This window comes from Phoxinus phoxinus (assembly GCF_949152265.1).
Source record: "Phoxinus phoxinus genome assembly, chromosome: 15".
NCBI classification, from domain to species: Eukaryota; Metazoa; Chordata; class Actinopteri; order Cypriniformes; family Leuciscidae; genus Phoxinus; species Phoxinus phoxinus.
In genome coordinates, this window is record NC_136890.1 from 28521926 (window position 1) to 28541431 (window position 19506).

General features: G+C 37.2%; 1 protein-coding gene across 8 annotated transcripts in view; it reads left to right on the forward strand.

Moving 5' to 3' along the window:
• dab2ipa (DAB2 interacting protein a) overlaps positions 1 to 19506 on the forward strand; it is a 101390-nt gene that overhangs the window by 15867 nt on the left and 66017 nt on the right. For 6 of the 8 annotated variants that reach the window (XM_079638268.1, XM_079638272.1, XM_079638278.1 and 3 more), the window contains one exon: positions 17916 to 18022. In XM_079638268.1, the coding sequence (XP_079494394.1) occupies positions 17916 to 18022 (107 nt within the window). Of the gene's footprint in view, positions 1 to 8627; positions 8892 to 17915; positions 18023 to 19506 lie in introns of those variants that run through there. The other 2 variants (XM_079638273.1, XM_079638274.1) reach the window with 2 other exon arrangements.

The window sequence follows — 19506 nt, forward strand, 5'->3', positions numbered from 1 at the left end:
GCTACATGTGAGATCCCACAAGTTCAAGAGATCGTTGCTGGAACTGAACCCGAAAGAAAATTACTTCAAGTGCTAACAAATCAGAACAACATGTTGCTGTTCTTTTCTTCAGCAGCCATTAGTTTAGTTGTTGTTCTTCTCTGTAATTGAAATAATTGCAAAAATGGAAGAAACAATTCCTCCAGCATGGGGAAAACAATTGTGGCCGTGATTGTATTGAACATGAGATTAGTTTGGTTCTTAATGCATTTTTGAATCCTGTGCCAAAAATAATTTTATCTGCTTTATGTACTTGAAGGGGTGGAAAATAACCAGCTGTTTGCCTGTTCCTTAAAGAGTTACTTCACCTACAAATGAATATTTTGTCATCATTTACTCAAACCTTGTGACGTTCTTACCTCAGTGGAACACAACAAATTATATATATTGGTCACACTTTAGATTATGGTCCAATTCTCACTATTAACTAAATATTAACTATGACTATTACGGCTTATTAATAGTTAGTAAGGTAGTTGTTAAGTTTAGGTATGAGGCAGGAACAACTAGTTAAAGGATTAGTTCTCTTTCAAAAAATTTTTTGCTGATAATTTATGTCCATGTCTTTCTTTCTTCAGTTCAGTCGAAAAGAAATTAAGGTTTTTGAGGAAAACATTCCAGGATTTTTCTCCATATAATGGACTTCAATGGCAACGGTTTGAAGGTCCAAAAAACGACGTTTTTTTGAAAGTGAACTAATCCTTTAATAGTGAGAATTGGACCCTAAACTAAAGTGTTACTAAAATATGTTGCAGTGTCGTAGCTGGTCTCCATCATGCATTTGAAAATGAAGTTGCATGGACCATTTGATACTTTTATAGTGCATTTTTTAGTATAACAGCTATTTTACTTAGCATGTAAAAGAGAAAAAACAAAAATGATGAAAAAAATCTTCTTTTAACTGAACAACTGATGGAATGTGTTTATCCATTTCTAAATCTCACACAAGGGCTTCTACTAAAACTGCATTGTCTTCTCAGGGATTGTGTAATTTCTAGAGATAAATGAACCACAGATATGTGACTCTTGTCCATATAAACAGAGATGGAACGTGTGAAATCCCTGAGGCTGTTTCTGCTGGTGATGGTTCAAACTGCTGGTTTTTATTCTGGGAAGAGATTCATGAGCTTGTTTGACTGTTGCTGCAGGAAATGCGGCGTGACTGCCTGGGATTCAGGGAGCTTGATGTTAATGGTGTCTGGTGGCCGACGGCCTCTTGCTTTCCAGGGGACGGCCAGATGATGTAAGAGCGGTGGAGCGCTTACAAGTGGCAAATACCCAAGAGCATCAGTAAACTACTAGGCCCCATGTAACTCAGTGATTGAAGTCTTGTCTCAGAGATTATGATGCACAGTATCTGGTGCTCGGTCAACACTTTCTTGTAAGTTGGAGACTTGCAGTGTTATAATAATAAGCTCCTTATGTAGGATGCTTCGCCATTTGCTGGTAATGTACTTCAGTTTGGTTTTGTTTAGTCATTTGTATTGTAAAGTGTAAAATCAGTGGTGTGTAACAGACTTCTGAAATAAGGAGGCAAATTTTCCCCTCTGCTGTTTTTTCTTCTTTTTTTTGTTCTCGACAGTAAAATTTGCATTCCAGTTCCATATGAACACCCATTTGTGTGGGTGATTTGTTTAGTCTGTTTCCACCAGTTTCACCCATTCAGGCCAATTTGCAGATTGAACATGATAGGCGGGCAGTAGTGCATTGACAGGGTAATAAACCAACCACAGCACGACTGGAAGCATTGCCTCTTTTCATCTGTATTTTGCAATTTCTCCCGTTATATTCATGCTGGAGAATCTCTATGAGAACACAGTGAGCTCAAAGGAAGGGGAAAAATAGCCACTGCCTTCTTCTGAAAATTGGTCTGTTTACTTTATTAAACTGAGTGATAGAGCACTATTATACACTATAGAGCTCAAGAACCTGCATTCAAAAGCTACATAGCTACCAACACAGCTATCATTATCATCATAAGATTCTCTATCTTTTAGAAATGTGAATTATGTTGTGACTAAAAATGTTAAAGGAACACTCCACTTTTTTTTGGAAATATGCTCATTTTCCTCCCTTTTTTTCCTCCCTTTTGAGTTGAGTTTTACCGTTTTCGAATCCATTCAGTCGATCTCCGGGTCTTGCGGTAGCACTTTTAGCATAGCTTAGCATCATTGAATCTGATTAGACCGTTAGCATCTCTCTCAAAAAAATGATCAAAGAGTTCCAATATTTCAAAACTCAAAACACCAGACTCAAAACACATCTGTTTAGCTTTGCATTTAAAGAATGAGCACGGTGCCACTGTTCGTCCGACTGTTTGTACTGTATCTTATTTTTTATTCTAAACTCTTTTAATTATTCTTATTTCTTTTGATTATTTTAATTTCTTCTATGTAAAAGCACTTTGAATTGCCATTGTGTATGAAATGTGCTATATAAATAAACTTACCTTGCCTATTTTTCCTATTTAAAACTTGACTCTTCTGTAGTTACATCGTGTAAGACCGACTATGTCTGCGATTTTCTAGGCCAATATGTCTAAGAACTATACTCTCATTCCTGCGTAATAATCAAGGACCTTGCTGCTGTACCAGCAGGCGCAATGGTATTACACAGGGCCTGAAAATAATCCCCAACTCGGTAATTTCCAACGTACACGATGTAACTACAGAAGAGTCAAGTTTTAAATAGGAAAAATATCGAAACTCTTTGGTAATTTTTTTTGAGAGAGATGCTAACGGTCTAATCAGATTCAATTATCTATGTAAGCTATGCTAATGGAGATCGGCTGAATGGATTCGAAAACGGTAAAACTCAACTGTTTAACTCTAGGTGAGTTGGAAAATGAGCCTATTTCCAAAAAAAGTGGAGTGTTCCTTTAAACAAATCGAATCTTATATTTGAGCTCTGCTCACTCTCTTTACTAACTTCTTGAAGTGCCATGATTCCATTCATCCATCCATTGAAAAAAAGCCCCTGTATTAAATGTTTGTTAAATATTCATTTTACTGCACTGTAGTTGAGACAAAGTCATTTTCAGCATCTGGTCTTTTTCATGTGGTGTTCCAAAATCTGTTTGTATGTTCCTTGCTTTTCCATTGGCGTCTTGCTTTTACATTTCTTGTCAGGCTTTGGTGTAGTCTAGCTTTTCTCCAGAGCTACCGTACATAATAACTGCCATGTACAGCTCATGTGAGAGTTTTTTAATGATTGCAAAAATAACATCAATAGTTCTCACACAGCCAAACAACAATACGTATGGAGTAACTTCAGACTCTCAAGTTGAAAGGACTATATGTAACTGAAAATGTTTCTTACCAAACTTGGCATTATTGCAATAATTGCACAATCATTTAGACTCATTCTAAGTCTCATTCAAAGCAATAAACGGTCTAGGCCAGTGTGTCCAGAACACTGTTTCTTTGGCAGACTTCATCTCACTTAATGTGTTTGTTCTCCTAGTTTTCATTGCTTCATTAATTCACAGTGTCACATCATCACAGAAAGAATGTCATTATGGGTGTTCATTGGTTGATGGTTTTGGCAGTCCATTCTAGCAAAAACTTGAAATACAAAACTCCAAACAGCAGCAAAAAAAATCAAGGATCTTTCTGTACTACACCCTAGCACCTAATGTTCCTTTCAGTGAACTCTGTACACTCACGAATGCTTAACTGACTCTGATATTACATCTAAAGTGGCCAAGAGCATTATGTGTATTTCATAAAACAATCCCAAAGAGCTGTTCCTCTATTGCACATCAACCGAAAAGAAACGTGGTTTCAGAGGAAGAGCAAGTTATTGCATATTTTGTCTCAGATGTAGGCATGTGTTGAGCTGTGGCCGTCATGAGCTGTGGCCGACATTGATTCATACAATTACTTTCTGCTGTCAGATCTATCTATCTGTCGTCTATCTGTCGTCTATCTGTCGTTATGTCTGTCGGTCGTTATGTCTGTCTGTCTGTCTGTGTGTGTCTGTCTGTCTGTGTGTGTGTGTGTGTGTGTGTGTGTCTGTGTGTGTGTGTGTGTGTGTGTCTGTCTGTCTGTCTAAATAATGCTATGTCTGTCTATCTTTATGTCTGTCTGTATATTTTTTTCATATATGTCTGTCAAAAGTTTAATATCCATCTTATCTGTATTATTTTTTACTGTCTTATCTGTTTGTCAGTCTATCCGTCTGTCTTTTGTTTGTTTGTTCTGTCTGTCTGAATATATCTGTCTGTCTGTTTGTCTGTCTGTCTGTCAATCTTAACGTTTAATATCCATCTATCTGTATTATTTGTACTGTCTTAACATTGATGATTGAGGAATGCTCTAATGGTACTGCATCCAGCTCTTTTATTTATTACCACTTTGGTCCAGAGGGGGGCACTGGATGTAAACATTTTTCCCTTGAAATGTGCAGTCTATGAAGCAGGCCCGAGGGCAGAGAGCTGAAGTCATGTCTTGATTGCATTTACCTTCTGCACACTGGTCAGGCTCCCTGAAGTCAGTCTGATATTTACAGCAGTGCACTTCCTGTGCTCTGAGGCTGAATAGATGTTTAGTGTGCAAGCTGACGTGTATACCTCCTGAGGTTAGTGCTATTAAAGGGCTAGCTGAGTAGAGGTAAAGATTTAGGAGTGTGGTGAAAGCAGGAATCATGGAAAGAAGTAATTGAGTAATTGTTTGATTCATTTGGTCAAGGTCATTTACATAAAACTGGACAGTTTTACTTTTAATTACTTTAAGTCATTTTGAAATCAAAATGTACTCTGTTTGCTTTCTTAAATTATGTTACTTGTCTTATTATGCATAATTCATCAGAGCATGTTATTCTAAAAAATAAATAAATAAATGTTTGTTTTCATAATTAATATTTAAAATTGAACGGGTTCCCACCTGGAAATAAAAGGAAAATTTTGAATTGTGATTTCCTACAAATACGAATTGAATACTGTCTTAAAACGTCATGTAGTATGAGGTTTTCTAGTTATAGCTCAAAACAATGAGCTCTATTAATTTGTGTTTTCAATAATTTGTATCAACTAATCACAGATAACTGGAAAAGGTGTGGAAACCCTGACTGTAGCTTTCTTGACTTCTTCATGTTGACATAACCACACTGCGAAAATATCTCATTTTCAGTATGCATTTTGTCTAATTTTCCAGTTAAAATACCTCAAAATCCTTAAAGGGTTAGTTCAGCCTAAAATATAAATGTAAGTAACCATTTACTCAACTTTGTGTTATTCTAATAGTGTATGCCCTTCTTTCTTTTTCGGACCACAACAGGAGAATGTTAAATGTCCCGCTCGTGCTTGTCCATATAATGGCAGTGAATAGGGACCAGCATCAAATCAGCAAAAGTATTACAGAATGGTCCCATACTCGTGTCATATATTCCAAGTTAAAACCAAATTGAATACTCATCAAGAAATATTTTTTTGCAGTACAAGGTTGTGTGAGCAGGACAAAATATTAATACAAATATAACAGCAAACATTCACGATCCAATCCAATCCTAATGGTTCAAATCACACCCTGTCCTACATTCCTCCGTATGAATCTTGGCTGGATTACGTCATTATGTGTGAGATCTCTCAATTGTCTCATGTTGTAAGAGGACTTAGTATTTATGGGGGATCATTTTTGTCTTTAGTGACAAATTAGAACCATAATACAATTTTATACTGACTTTATAATGACAGTGACTTGGCTAATGAATGTCATGACTCATATTTCAAGACTTTGTGACGTTATGTGTTTTTGACTGTTACCAAAAGTTTGGTTCCACTGTTTCTGTTTGCTTTTATATCTCTGGAGAGATAAACGTTTCATTTGATGTCTTCATGCAAAGCAGGCAGCATCAGTACACAGAGGCGTCCATCACTCCGAGACAGCTCAACTTAATGGCCCTCCTCTATATTCTCCTTTAGCTTGACTCCGAGTCTCAGGTGGCATGTAGCAACTGCACTATGGGTAATAATATCAGACCTCTTATTACCCACATTTATTCCAGTGCAGAGCTGTTCTGAGAAGCCGAGCAGACAGGTTTACGCCAGCCTCTCCATCTCATCCTCTCGTCCTCTCTTGATGAGAAAGTTCACATCGAGGTCGAGTGTCTGAGCGTCAGGAGAGAATGAAAGTGGCTCCTGCCGCCTCCCCCGGCTCCTTCCATTACTCACTCACCCTCATACAAAGACCCAGAATGCAACAGACCTGATCTCTTCCCTCTCACTGGAGAAATATTCTGTCACTGAGCTGCCAGGACATCAACCCCCCCCCCATCCATTAGCTCCCACTCAACGAGAGACGCTTTGTATTAAGACTCTTACTCTCTTTAGCACTTCTGCTATTCAATTATTCCCTCTAATCTTTTAACTTTGTAGTTCTAAGTATGTCTGCTCTCGAAGTTCGGAGAAGCACTGACGACGGCAGGTAATGCTGATCTGCAACTTTTTGGCTTGTCATTTTGCTGTTGGAATTATGAAAGTTTGAGTCGAGTTTTAAAGGGATAGTTCACCCAAAAATGTCATTATTTACTCGCCCTCATGTTGTTTCAAACCTGTGTGACATTTGTGCTGTGTTCACAATACTCTTTTTCTAGGCTGTTAAGCTACAGAAAGGTAAAAAAACATAAAACTATAAAAAAAAGTGGTCCATGACTCTCGTGAGGCCATATGATTACCTTGCACCCATTCGCCCTCCACATATTTGGCCATACAAACCAATGCTGGTTGATGCCATTGATATTAATCTCTTCATCTGTGACATTTGAGAGGTACATTATGCAATTGTTATTGCATAAGGACTTAAATTTCTGTCTTTTCTTTACACAAAGCTATCAAAAGACTTAGAACATAGTAAGCAAGTCTTTTATAGCCTTTTTTGTAGGGCTTGACAGCTCATGATGTACTGTATATGCTTTTGTTGCATAGAAGAAAGCAGTGTGACAAGTAAAAGTCATACAGGATTGGAACAACATAAGGGTAAGTATTATGACAACTTTATTGTCATTCCTTCAGTAATGATGCTGAAAATTCAGCTTTGCCATCACAGGTATAAATGACTTTTTAGAATATATTCAAATAGAAATAATTTCACAAAACATATTTCACAATATTACTGTTTTTACTGTATCAAATAAATGTAGTCTTGGTGAGCATAAGATACTACTTTCAAAAACATTTAAAAAATATGTTTGCTGACTCTTTTGAATGCTACTCTCTAAAAAATGCTGGGTTGTTTCAACCCATTTTTGCGTCAAATATGGGTTAAAATTGGGTTCAATTTTTAAATTACATTTTTAACTCAACGTTTGGGTTTGTCCATATTTGACCCCAAATTGTTGAAACAACCCAGCATTTTTTAGAGTGTAGTGTAAATGGCATATTCATTTATTAGGTTTTTACAGTAGTGAAAACTAACTTAAAATAGAAATAGGGAATGGGTCATTTTATGAGGTTTCTGAGAAATAAGTTTTTCTGGAGCTGAATATTCTGCCTAGATATAAAAACAAACAGCATGGTGGTTTGTTATACGTACTGTATTGCATTAATCAGTTACCTTTATTGTGATGGGTGCATATAAATCATTTTTAAAAAATAGTTTCCATCTCTGTTTGAGAGGTTGTTGACATTTGGTTCTCAGAAACAAGGATTTCATCAGGAAGGTGAAATGTTCTTGTGAGGCTCGTAAATCTCATTATATCACCGGCTAGTGTTGTCGTAGAGGTCAGGGGGTCAAATGCCTTGCCAGAACACTGCAAACATGTTAACGGATTGGATTTTTAACTGAGGGTGTGTGAAGGGACAAACGGTCTTCAGTTGTGTCAGCCTGTATGCAGAATTCCTTATAAGCTATAATACATTTATTTACAACAATAACGGGAAAAAATGTGAACTACTTAGTGTGCATATCTGTCAAGCTACAAAAAGGATTGTAAATTGACCATGAAAGTGACCCCAAATCAGTTTTGTGTAAGACCAAAATGTAAGTTATCTGTTTCTGCACAGATAACAACTTTAATGCAAAGTTTTAAAGCATGCACACATTTTGACACATTTTTATGTCACTAGTTTCTGTACTCATCGGTGTATAGCGAGCACACCTGTTACTAAGATTAATAGATGCTTTAGAAATCATTTACATGATTAGGTCATGTTAACTAATGACCTAATGAACTAATGTAGATAAATGAATTCTTATTGTAAACTGTTACCTTGTTTTTTTTTTATGCTGTTTTATGTAATTTTTTGGCGCTTGACAGATGTCAATATGCACTTTTAGTTGAAAAGAGTTCCAAGATAAAAATCTAAAATTTCTCTATTGGAGTTTAACAGAAAACTACAACATAGAGGTTTGGAAGAATGTGAGGGTGAGTTGACAGAAGTTTCACCTTTGGGTGAACTATCCCTGTAATTTAATATATGCATTCAATATCTTTTTTTTTTTTTGAGCTGCTCAAGACATGTTTGCACTGTAATTTACACCTCACTGTAGTTTTCATTCCTAAATCACAGAGGTTATTTGTGGGGAGGAGTTGGCACCCCCCTTGTTTTCCCCCCTTTCTCTCGAAACTCTCCACCATGTCATTTCAAGAGCAGTCCTGACTTGCAGAATCAGATTCAGCAATCTGGAGAACATGCATACTCTACTGGCTGGGATTCAGTTCAACAGGAGCTTTTGAAGTGAAGACTTCCAGCAGTTTCTGAAGTCAATCGTTCTGAAGGCCGTGAGACGCAGACAGCATGTCAGGGGCAGTGAGGAGAGTTCTGGGGAGGAGGTGGTACTACTACAGACTTCTGGGCCGGTCCAGGCACAGACAGCATGTTCTGTCACGGAGCCGCTGCCGCACTGCTATCAAGGGTGATTTCATCTTTCTCTGTCTATCTTGGATAAAAGCGGTACTTTGCTGGGGTTACAGAGAGTGCCATTGTACTCTTATGCATTCGTGACATTTTTCATTTTCTGATCATATTGACTATCGTCCATCAATCCATTATACGATCCATCGTATAATAGAATTTGCCCTAGAGAGCGATGGGAATATAAGTGCTCTGAGGAACTGACAGACATGTTTGACTGATTATAGTTTTCAATCAGAATAGAGTGTGCATTTGGTGTCTGAGTAAAATGGTGCCCAGGTTTCAGATATTCCTCCTCTCTCTTTTAAAGTTTTGGAGCATGTCGTGATACTTTTTGTTTTTAAATCAAGTGACTGTGCAGGCAACATTTGAAGGGACTAGGCATGTTTTTGTATATTCCATCCTCTTCAGTAGGTCCTCAAATTAGCATGTAAACTGTATTTGATAATACCATTAGTAGACTTTAATGATAGCTAATGAGGCACACACTAATCAAATGTTGCTCAAATGTTTTATTAAGCAGGAAGTTATGCAATTGAAAAGTACTGTACGACCAAAAAGAATAATAATTGAACGGCATTTATTTCTTCTGGCAAACAATACAAAATACTGATAATGCTAAGACTTATTAATATTATTATTTTGTAGTTTAACAGCCAAATAATGGCTGATTAATCAGTTGATATTGGTTTCACTAGAGCAAACCTTTCCTGTTTTTTGCTTTGATGCTATAGTGGGAATATTGTCTTACTGAAAGTAATCATATGTTAAAGATATTATTGATAAGACTACAAGAATGGGTCTCCAGAAAGAACAGAAGGGATTATACATTTAATCTGGTCTACACTGATGGGACATTGTTGGATTATATTTTTTAGTTTAGCAACAATGGTTGAGTCAGTGCTTTATCAGTGTGTCCAAACTCCTCCCTTTAGGACCACCCACAAAATCAAAAAGTCACCAAATATGAAAACAAAGTATACACAGGTTTGCATATTTGTATATTTAAAAAAAAAACTACAATAATAATTCCTCACACATAACATTAGGGTTGTCACCCTATACACCCAATATAACGTTTAGTGTGGCAAAATAAGGGACACCCATCTCTCCCTACTCGTCTGAATTGAGTCTTTTGCCCTTTAGAAGCACAGACTTGGCTATCACCGGCCGCATGCTAGTCGGACAGTTCACGTGGGCAACTGAAAATGCTTTTCGGAAAACTGTGCAGTACGCTATATACCGTAGCCTATATTCATCATTAGTTTCTGGACAGACTCAATTATATATATTTTTTCTTTATTTGGAGAGTCTCTTGCTTTGGGTTAATTCACACTAAAATGAAAATTAAGTAATCATTTACTCACCCTGCTGTTGTTCTAATACCGGATCCCCCTCTTTCTTTTTCGGACGACATAAAGAGAATAAAAAAATTAAAAAAGTCCCGTTCGTGCTCGTCCATATAATGGCAGTGAACAGCAACCAGCATCAAGCTTTTAAAAAAGAAACAAAAAAGTATCACTGAATGGTTCAATGCTACACATGCTATATAGTTCTGGGGTATACAATAGGTTTTGGTGAATAACGTTCATGAGACTCTGTTAGTGTGGCATTTTACAAGACTAAAAAAAACCTGACATCAAATACAATCCATGTATTTCCTTCTCTGGGGTGAATATATACGTTTTCTCATTCACAACTGTCAACTGTCATCTGACAAACAGAGATCTGGTCTGGAGATATTCTACTCAGTGAAGAAAGTACACAGATACTTTTTGGTATTTCTAGACGTTTTATTTTATGTTGCGTTTTTATTTATCTTGATTTCTCACAACCTGTGCGCTTTTTCTGGGCAAGTCGGTGTGAACTCCTTCCTTTCATATCCATGTTTTAAAAATGTTGATACTTGGAGCAAAAGTATTACTTTTAAATCACTTCACCTTCACTATGAGTTAACCTGAAGCAGGAATACTGTTTTTTAAAGTTCTGCTGTAAGAATATCTATCCATTTTTGCTGTAAGCCTTCAGCAGTATTTCACTGCTTCGGCTGAGTTCATAAACAAGTGTTTTTCCTTTTTTTATAATGGTGAATCGAAACTTCCCAAATATACAGCCTCCGGGGGCCTTTTCTGCTTCCTGCACTGATTAGGTGTGTGTGTGTTGTGTGTGTGTGTGTGTGTGTGTGTGTGTGTGTGTGTGTGTGTGTGTGTGTGTGTGTGTGTGTGTGTGTGTGTGTGTGTGTGTGTGTGTGTGTGTGTGTGAGACAGCAAGAGGTTCAGAGAATACTATATACGTAACACTATTTCTATAAAAAAAAAATGTATTCCCAATTTCTCCTCTCTCCAAGACGATCCATTCCTTAGTGTATGCTAAGTATTAAACTTTGGTGCTTAACTTGACCCTTGTGTGATACCGTAGGTCAAGCAGCTTGTTGCGGAGAAGTGTGATATTAAATTTCTAACCAATCCCATTGACTTATACCAAAGAAGTAACCCCAATCAAGATGTCATAGAGACTTGAAGGTGGGCTCCTTTGACTTTGGCCACCCAGAGAACCTTAGGAACCACATAGTAGTGCCCTGGAAAACAATAGGGTTTAAATATGTTTTAAATAAGTTTTTATGTAAATATACAGTATATGGATTTTTATTTAGACAAAAAACTGATTACCGGTAAGCAAATTATTAAATCAGTAGTTAAATCTGTGCTGAATCGCTTTTGAACTATTGTTCAGTAAATTCCTCTTTCTTTCATTCCATTTCAAATTCTAATTCCACTTCCTGCGGGGTTGGACAACTCAATTTAAATGCACACTCTTGAATTAAACGGGAACCAATTCTACATCTCCGAATTTATCACAATCCTGGCAACCACCCATACACTTACAACTTTTGTTTTTAAGAGAGCATCCTAACATTTAATGTCTCTTATTTCTTTTCAAAGAGTTATTAGTGCAGTCAGTATTTTTCTAATCTTCAAGTATGCAGAAATACAATTTTTTAAAACTTCAATATCTTGTGTATTCTCGTTTTACTAAGTGATGGCAGATATTTTCCGTAGAAACACTGCACTGTTCAAACTTTGCTCAAACTCTTGTGGTGGTGTAAGTTCGGACAGTTGATGAGATTGATAAAGGCCTGCTGAGATGAAAGCTTTTGTGGAGTTGGTGAATGTGAGCTGATGGCTGACGTGAACGATCTGCAATCTGTCAGGCCTTTAGCTGCTTTAGCTTCTCTATTTAAGACAAAATAAATTCTTTGACTTGACATATTCAGAGGCTCGAGAGAGACAGGTGCAGTCGAGAGTTTGGCTCTGCGTTGGTTTCCTAGAACAAAGAGAGCAGACTGCTCAGTGATTGACACTTCAACACAAACGTCAAAGCAGCATTTACCGTCCATTCTATGTGTTTCTGTACATGTCAAGGCATTCAAGGCCTGGGTATTCTTCAATTTATCCGCGTTCCACTCCGTCTTCCACACAGTCATGTCCACATAACTTTCAAAGTATACTCTCAACCGCAGATGAGCACGGCTTGACATGTTCGACACATGCACAGTACAATTTCTTTTCTATACTCAACAAGATGTCAGAGGGCAGCAATGAGTCATGTAATAGGACATGCGTTAGGAAGGATATAAGAAGAAAAGTAGCGGATCCACCGTTGCAGGCAAAGTTTAGAACAAAATACAAAGTAAATTGTTGGATAATGATATGCTGCTTTGTTTACTGTTCTTGGAACAATGTGTTTTGTATCGCCATCACTGTGAGCCAGTTGCGGATGCAGAAAGTGGATGATTGGTGGGCCTCTAAAAGTGTGGGTGGGCCAGAATAATTCACATCACAGTTTTTTTTCATGTTTTTGAAAGAAGTCTTGTATGCATTAAAGCTACAATATGTAATAATAAAAAATGTGCCGCTAGGGGTCGCTAACCTCTTACAATAACAAAGGCGTAGGTTGATGACGCAGTGATAAGCGGAATGATGAGACTTGCTGTCATGCTGATGGATCTAATAATGTTTATGGATGAGTGAAAACATTCATGTTTTTTAACATGACTGTGGTAGGAAGCAGGTCGCGATTGCTAATGAGAGACAGATATCGGCGCCACACGCGAGACCTGAGGATATAAAGGAATAAGGATATTTAATTCTAACGAACTACCAGCAAGTGCTGAATTACTACTCACACAGGTCAGTTTATTTGACGTATTAAACTTGAGGCTGTTTCACTTGGTCTAACGTTACACTATCATTCTAAACTGCATTTAAGTGTGATGAAAGTTATAATGTTATTCTATGTGTTAGTTTGTTTGCTATGTGAAACTAGCAGTAAGCTTGATCAACATTAGAATAACATACATGGTTACTATGGCAGTACAAGCGGAAACCAGGAGTAACGTGGATATTACGTTATTGACAGGCGACAAGTAAACCGGGACGGGCACTTTTTAAAATTGTGAATGTCTCTGAATTTACAAATTCTTGGAAACATTTAGAATAATGGAAGTACACAATTGAAAGAAATATAACACTGTGCAAGTGGTTGTTGGATATTTTGATACACAATTCTTGCATATTGTACCTTTAAGTGCATTTGAAAGGAACATTGCTTGAAAAAACTTGAATTTGCTAAGTAGGCTATAATTTCAATGCAATCACATTCTGTCTCTGGTATTAAAATCAATTGTCTGTGTTGTCTATTCCTTTGACACGTCTTTAATGTCTTTCATAATCCGCGAGCAGTACCTATACCTGCCAGTCACCTTACGTTACCCAGATACTGACCCTGCTGAAAGTATCAGCGCAAGTTATTTTGCTTTTTATGTTATCGTCTTTGCTTTTAAACCTTGAGAAGAGCGTTGCTGCCAAATAAGTCAAAAAATATTGTGTCCCTGGCCTTCGTCTTACCAGACTGAAGGACCTGCAAAGACTCATCTCTTGCTGCGACAAGTCGAGCCAGACCTGAAGAAAGGAACGTGCATTTAGATTAAGAGTAAATGAGACAAGTCTGTGAGTTATAGCCTGCTTGAATGCTAAATGAGACCGTAGCACTTCTATGTAATTTCCTGGAATGACAAAGTCCTCTGTGAGATCGGATGGAGGACGGTGGCACCCCGGTGAAGACGTCTCTTATACAGCTGGGCCATGCATCTTGTTCAATGCAGATTAATAGGGCCGTTAGCACCACACATTTCTGCTGTAATTCTCTGGCAAATGGCCCAACATCTGGGGCTGAACTGATTAACTTATATGGAATTGTTGTTATATTGTTGGTTAATTTCAGTAGAGATTAATTTATTATTTCAAGAAAGTTACTGGGGCCACAATTTTAATTAAACGGACGATCAAAACTTTTGTTTGAGGGTGTCAAGACTTATTACAACAATACTTATTGAGTATTGAAGCTGTCTATCACTAGATAGCTTAATGACTATCATAGGACAACATGCTAAAGCACGTTATCAACATGCTAATTCATACTAGCAATATGTTAATCATGCTAAAAGCATTTTAATAATTTTGACCACATGTTAATTCATGTTAGCAACCTGCTATAGCATGTTAGCAACCTACTAAAGCATGTTAGCAATGTGTTAAAACATGCTTTAAAACATAACTGTTAATAAGCTAGCAGAATGTTAAGACATGCTAACAACATGAAACATGCTAGGAAGCTTATAAATGTTTTAGACAAGGCTTTGTCAAGCCAACATACAAGTTTGTCCCAACGTACTTTACTTTCTGGTTTACTTTTATTACTTTTTGTCCACTCTGAAATGAAAAGTATTTCCACAGCAACTTCTGTTGTCTTGTCAGCATGTTTGCTCTGGACAAATATGCACAGAACGGTCAAGAGTTCAGACCCCCTGCTCGCAGGTCCGTGCCAGAGGAGGCTTTTCTTTGAGCCCCTTGTGTTGTCCTCTCAATATGAAAGCATTTTACCGTCTCCACTCTTCATAAACACTTGGCTCTGAGTGGAGGAATGTTGGAGCCGTCTCTTAATTGCTGTTTGATGTTTTTCCATTTGCGCTGCATTTTATCCATCGTGATCAAGCAGCTTAATGATGAAAGAATAGCTGAACCAATTACCAGTTTGCAGGTTGGTAATGGCATTGTATGCATCATTCAGGGCAAAGAGTGCTTTCAGAGTTTTTCACCACAGCTGATGGAGAGCTGCTGAATGTTTTTGTTGTAGTTGTTATTCACGGTGCCTTTGACTTGACAACATGAAGTCCAAATTGAACCTGTTTATTTTCTTAATATTCCTGGTCGTATGGTGTGCAATTCATCTGTGAATAAAGAAAAAAATGTTTCCATAATTTTTGGTGTAAGGTTAATAACTTCGCCACGTAAGAGCTTTTATGCTGCATGAACTGTTTAAAATAATAATAGGCTATTGTAGCTTAATGGAAAGAAAAGAAAAAAAGGTCAAAATTTACTCACCCTTGTGTTGTTCCAAACCTTTATAACTTTGTATTCCGTGCAGCACAACAGAAGAAAATTTAAGAAGTTTGTCAAGCACCAGAAAAGACACAATTAATATTCTAAAAATTGTCTGTATGGCTGTCTGTGTGCTCAATTAATGTATATTTAAATAGTTAGAATAGCCGAATCTACCAATTTTATTCATATATTTTTACACACCTATTGCGGCTCACTAATAGACTTTATAATCGAATGTTTCCCATAAACCCAGTGAATCTTAAGTGTTTCAAACATTGAAGTCAAAGATCAAATGGTCTTGCTTTTATGATTAACATATTAACATATGGATCAGGATGTTGTGATATCAACATAAGCAAGAGGCGGCATTGAGATTTCTCTCTCATGCATTCCAATCTGTTCATCTCTCCAATGAAATTACTAACACACACACACACACACACACACACACACACACACACACACACACACACACACACACACACACACACACACACAGATGGAATCTTCATATGTCGATACCTACGCAGGGCTGTTAATCACTCTTCCTCCATGTTGTTAGATCATGTCTAGTTTTGCTCAGCCAATACGAAATGATGACTGAGGTGGCAATACAGATCCTTGTTTATTTTATATTGTGGAAATATTTAATAGCACATAATTGTTTATCTTTAGTAATTCGTATCATTGGTTTATTTCCAGGTATAACGCCCAGTCAGTGAATTTAATGCTCTTTTTACACTGTAAGAAAATTTCAATTAAAAACCGAATTAACCAAATAATCGGTTAACTCTTGGCTTACCATATATTTGGTGAAAAACTGTAAATGGTTTAACGTGCATGATGACACTTCACATGATTGTATTTTATATAAATAATTTTGTTTCTTGTGATTTTTGTTATCATAAGGGTGTTTTGTGTTACATTTTTAGGTTATTTAGTTCATGTTTATTGCATTATTTAAATGTCATGTGGATATAAAATCATGGTGTGACTTTCTATTGTATTATTATAGTTACCGGTTCATTTTATGGTAAAAAGCAGCTTTTGGTAGTTCAAGTAGATATATTAACAATATACTGTACCACTTAATGAAATGTACAGTTATAAGCTGTAAAATTTTTACTGTAAATGTAACAGGATATTTTTTTACAGTGTAGTATATGAGACTTTCTTATTGTAATAACCAATTCAGGCACAGGAAAAGTGCTGTCAGAAATAGAAAAAAAGGGCTTCCAGATCTTGTTAGTGACGCATCTTTCCAAGTACAAAACCAGCGAGGCAAAGAAGCCTTTCCTTCACTTTGTTTGGAGTTTGACATGATTCAGACTGTGCAAAGATGGAGACAGTAGGATGAATTTCATAGATCTTGTCTTTCAGGTTGACTGCGTTCGCTCTCTCATTTGTTTTCCGCACAAACACTTGTTCCCTCCTTCCCTCCATCAATCGTGCAGACAGAGATGCAGGCGTGTGATGAATGCCAAGCGTCTTGACAGGCTGATTCAGGCTGAGATTCAGCCATCTGGCCGTGCATGACCGAAACATGTGACTGAATAGTGACGCTACCACAGAAGCCGCATATCATAGTACTGGGTGGGCCTTTTGACTTGAGCCAATAAGCAAACTGCTAAAGCAGTCACATTGCAAAGAAACCACTCAGAAGACATAGCAATGCATTAATGCACTCAAAACATCTTGACAACTGCACAGCAACACCCTGGCAACCATTCAAAACATATTAGCAACTTTAGATCCTAGCAAGCACCAAGAACTCCTTACCAGCTGCATAGTAACATGCTAAATACACCTTAGCATATTAGCAACAATGCACTGGCAGCTACCCACAAGAAATGAGCAGCACTATCCTGATCAAAAAGAGTGTTCCAGCCAACCCGGTCACACTAAATGCGTCTCTATAGCACGCAGTGTGTTTATCGTGCAATTTATACGCGAAAATAAGTTGTTACGTGCATAGGATATGCATGGGTAGTTTAGGGTAGGTTTAGTAGTGGTGTGGGGTGCGTGTGTATTATACGTTTGGTTAGGATTAGTGGTGTGGGGTGCGTGTGTATTACACGCAATGAAGTGCGTATCAAATGCACACGAAAAATGCGTATCATATGCACGTAAAAAAAAAACGTAATAAATTGCACGATAAACACAATGCGTGCTATAGAGACACATTTTCATGAGATCAGGCGGGTTCCAGCATAATCCAATGGAAAACGTCTGGCAAACAATGCCAAATAACAATCCTAAAATTCCCACAGTTCCTTGCAGACGGAGTATTTGCATATATCTCCTCTCATTGGATTTTCATGCAATGCCTTACCAACCACCCAGAACATTCGATCAATTGCATATTTTTTGACCAATAGGAAGCCTTAAGCAAGATTCTTTCCTGCTGTGCCCATTAACACTTTTTTATCTCTTTAGATCAAAAAGAAGAACAACTTTTTAATTTCCCAGTACTGTTATTGATTTTTGTTTGTTTCTAAGCTGTTCATTTGGTGGGTTCGCTTATTCTGGTCAACTCTGATCCTAGAATCAACACCTATTCCTTTCTCTCTGTCTCTTCTCAGAGTCACTCACTGACAGGGTGGGCCGGCGGCGCAGCATGCCTGGCAGTACGGTGGACAAAACGGTGGTCGCTATGGATGCAGACACGTCAACACCTTTTAAAGTCACGGTACGCATTTATGACAACACCACAGATTAAACAAAATAGTGCATTAACAACCATAACATCTCTCTGAGCTTGGTGTTGTATCTCAAAATGTGTTTCAGTTTTACAGTAGGTCATTCCTACTATACGGTACACTTCATAAATGTCTTAATGTATTACATAACATATATATTTTTTTATGTTTTAAATTTTTTTTAATCATATTAAAATTGATTTTAAATCATTTAACTACTTTGATTTGACCAGATGATGCCATTTGTGGCAATTTCTACAATGTATAAATAGCAATTTATTAAAAAAGCAGCACTCGTTGATGTACAAGCATAAATGGCCCATGTGTTTGTTTGATAGTTAGTGTTTGATGCAGCAGGTTAACAAAAGATGCTGGTGTCAAAGGGGACAACTAACTCACAAAGGAAATCACTTATTACAGCCAACAAAAAAATATTTTAATTTATAAAATATATTTCTGCGTATGCTGGGATGGACTCCAGCAACATCACAACACTATAGTATAGAGGATAAAACGGGTTGATGAATGGATTGACATATTTGTACAAATGATAATATAATAATATTGCAAAAATACTAGACAGAGGAAATTGTCACATTACTAAATACAACATGTTAGAAAAAGGAAATATATCCTATAAAAATGCTTTTAGAAAGTCCTTCTTTATTATTCAACTCAAAATAAAACAAAACCAAAATCTCTGGCACAGGAAGGCCCAGGAAAAACCCCAGGAGCACTATACAACAACCATTCAGACTACACCAAAAAAAGTGAACAAAACCGTATAAATACACAAGACAAATTGAGGCACTAAACTAGACACAGGTGAAACTAATCAGAAACCATGGAGACAAACAGGGACAACAATGACAACCAAGTAAATATAAACTTACACAGGGGAAATGAATGACAAAAACAAAGATGAATCCTGACAATAGAAGTTATATTAACATTCAATGCATCTATCAGCATTATAATATATGTAAGTACATAAGTGACGGATTCGAGACTGATTCAAATCCGATCACTCATACCACTTCAGGAGGGGGTCTGAGACGCATTCCAGATGAAACTGGACAAGTGGAAATTTGTTGTAAAACCACAAGTTGTTAAAACCACATCAATTTTACTCCTCCCTTGCACCACTGCAACACCCTTCACCACAGATGAGTATCTCTTCAGCAAGCCGACGTGCAAACTTCCTCAAATTAAACTGAAAGCAAGTCGCAGATGCACATAATCATCTTCATTAAAAGTTGGAGGCTTAAAGATATTACCAGTGCTGATGCCGCTCATTGTTCTATTGTGGTCTTTGATCTTTAAATGAACTGATGATAAATAAAATGCCGTTCATATATGTTGCTTTCGTTGACATGAACTCCATAAATCTGCGTATACAGTAGCCTAGGAATTGAAGATCGTATTTAAATAGTACGCTTTGCGGAGACACATCTATATGGCCAAGTGTAAATGG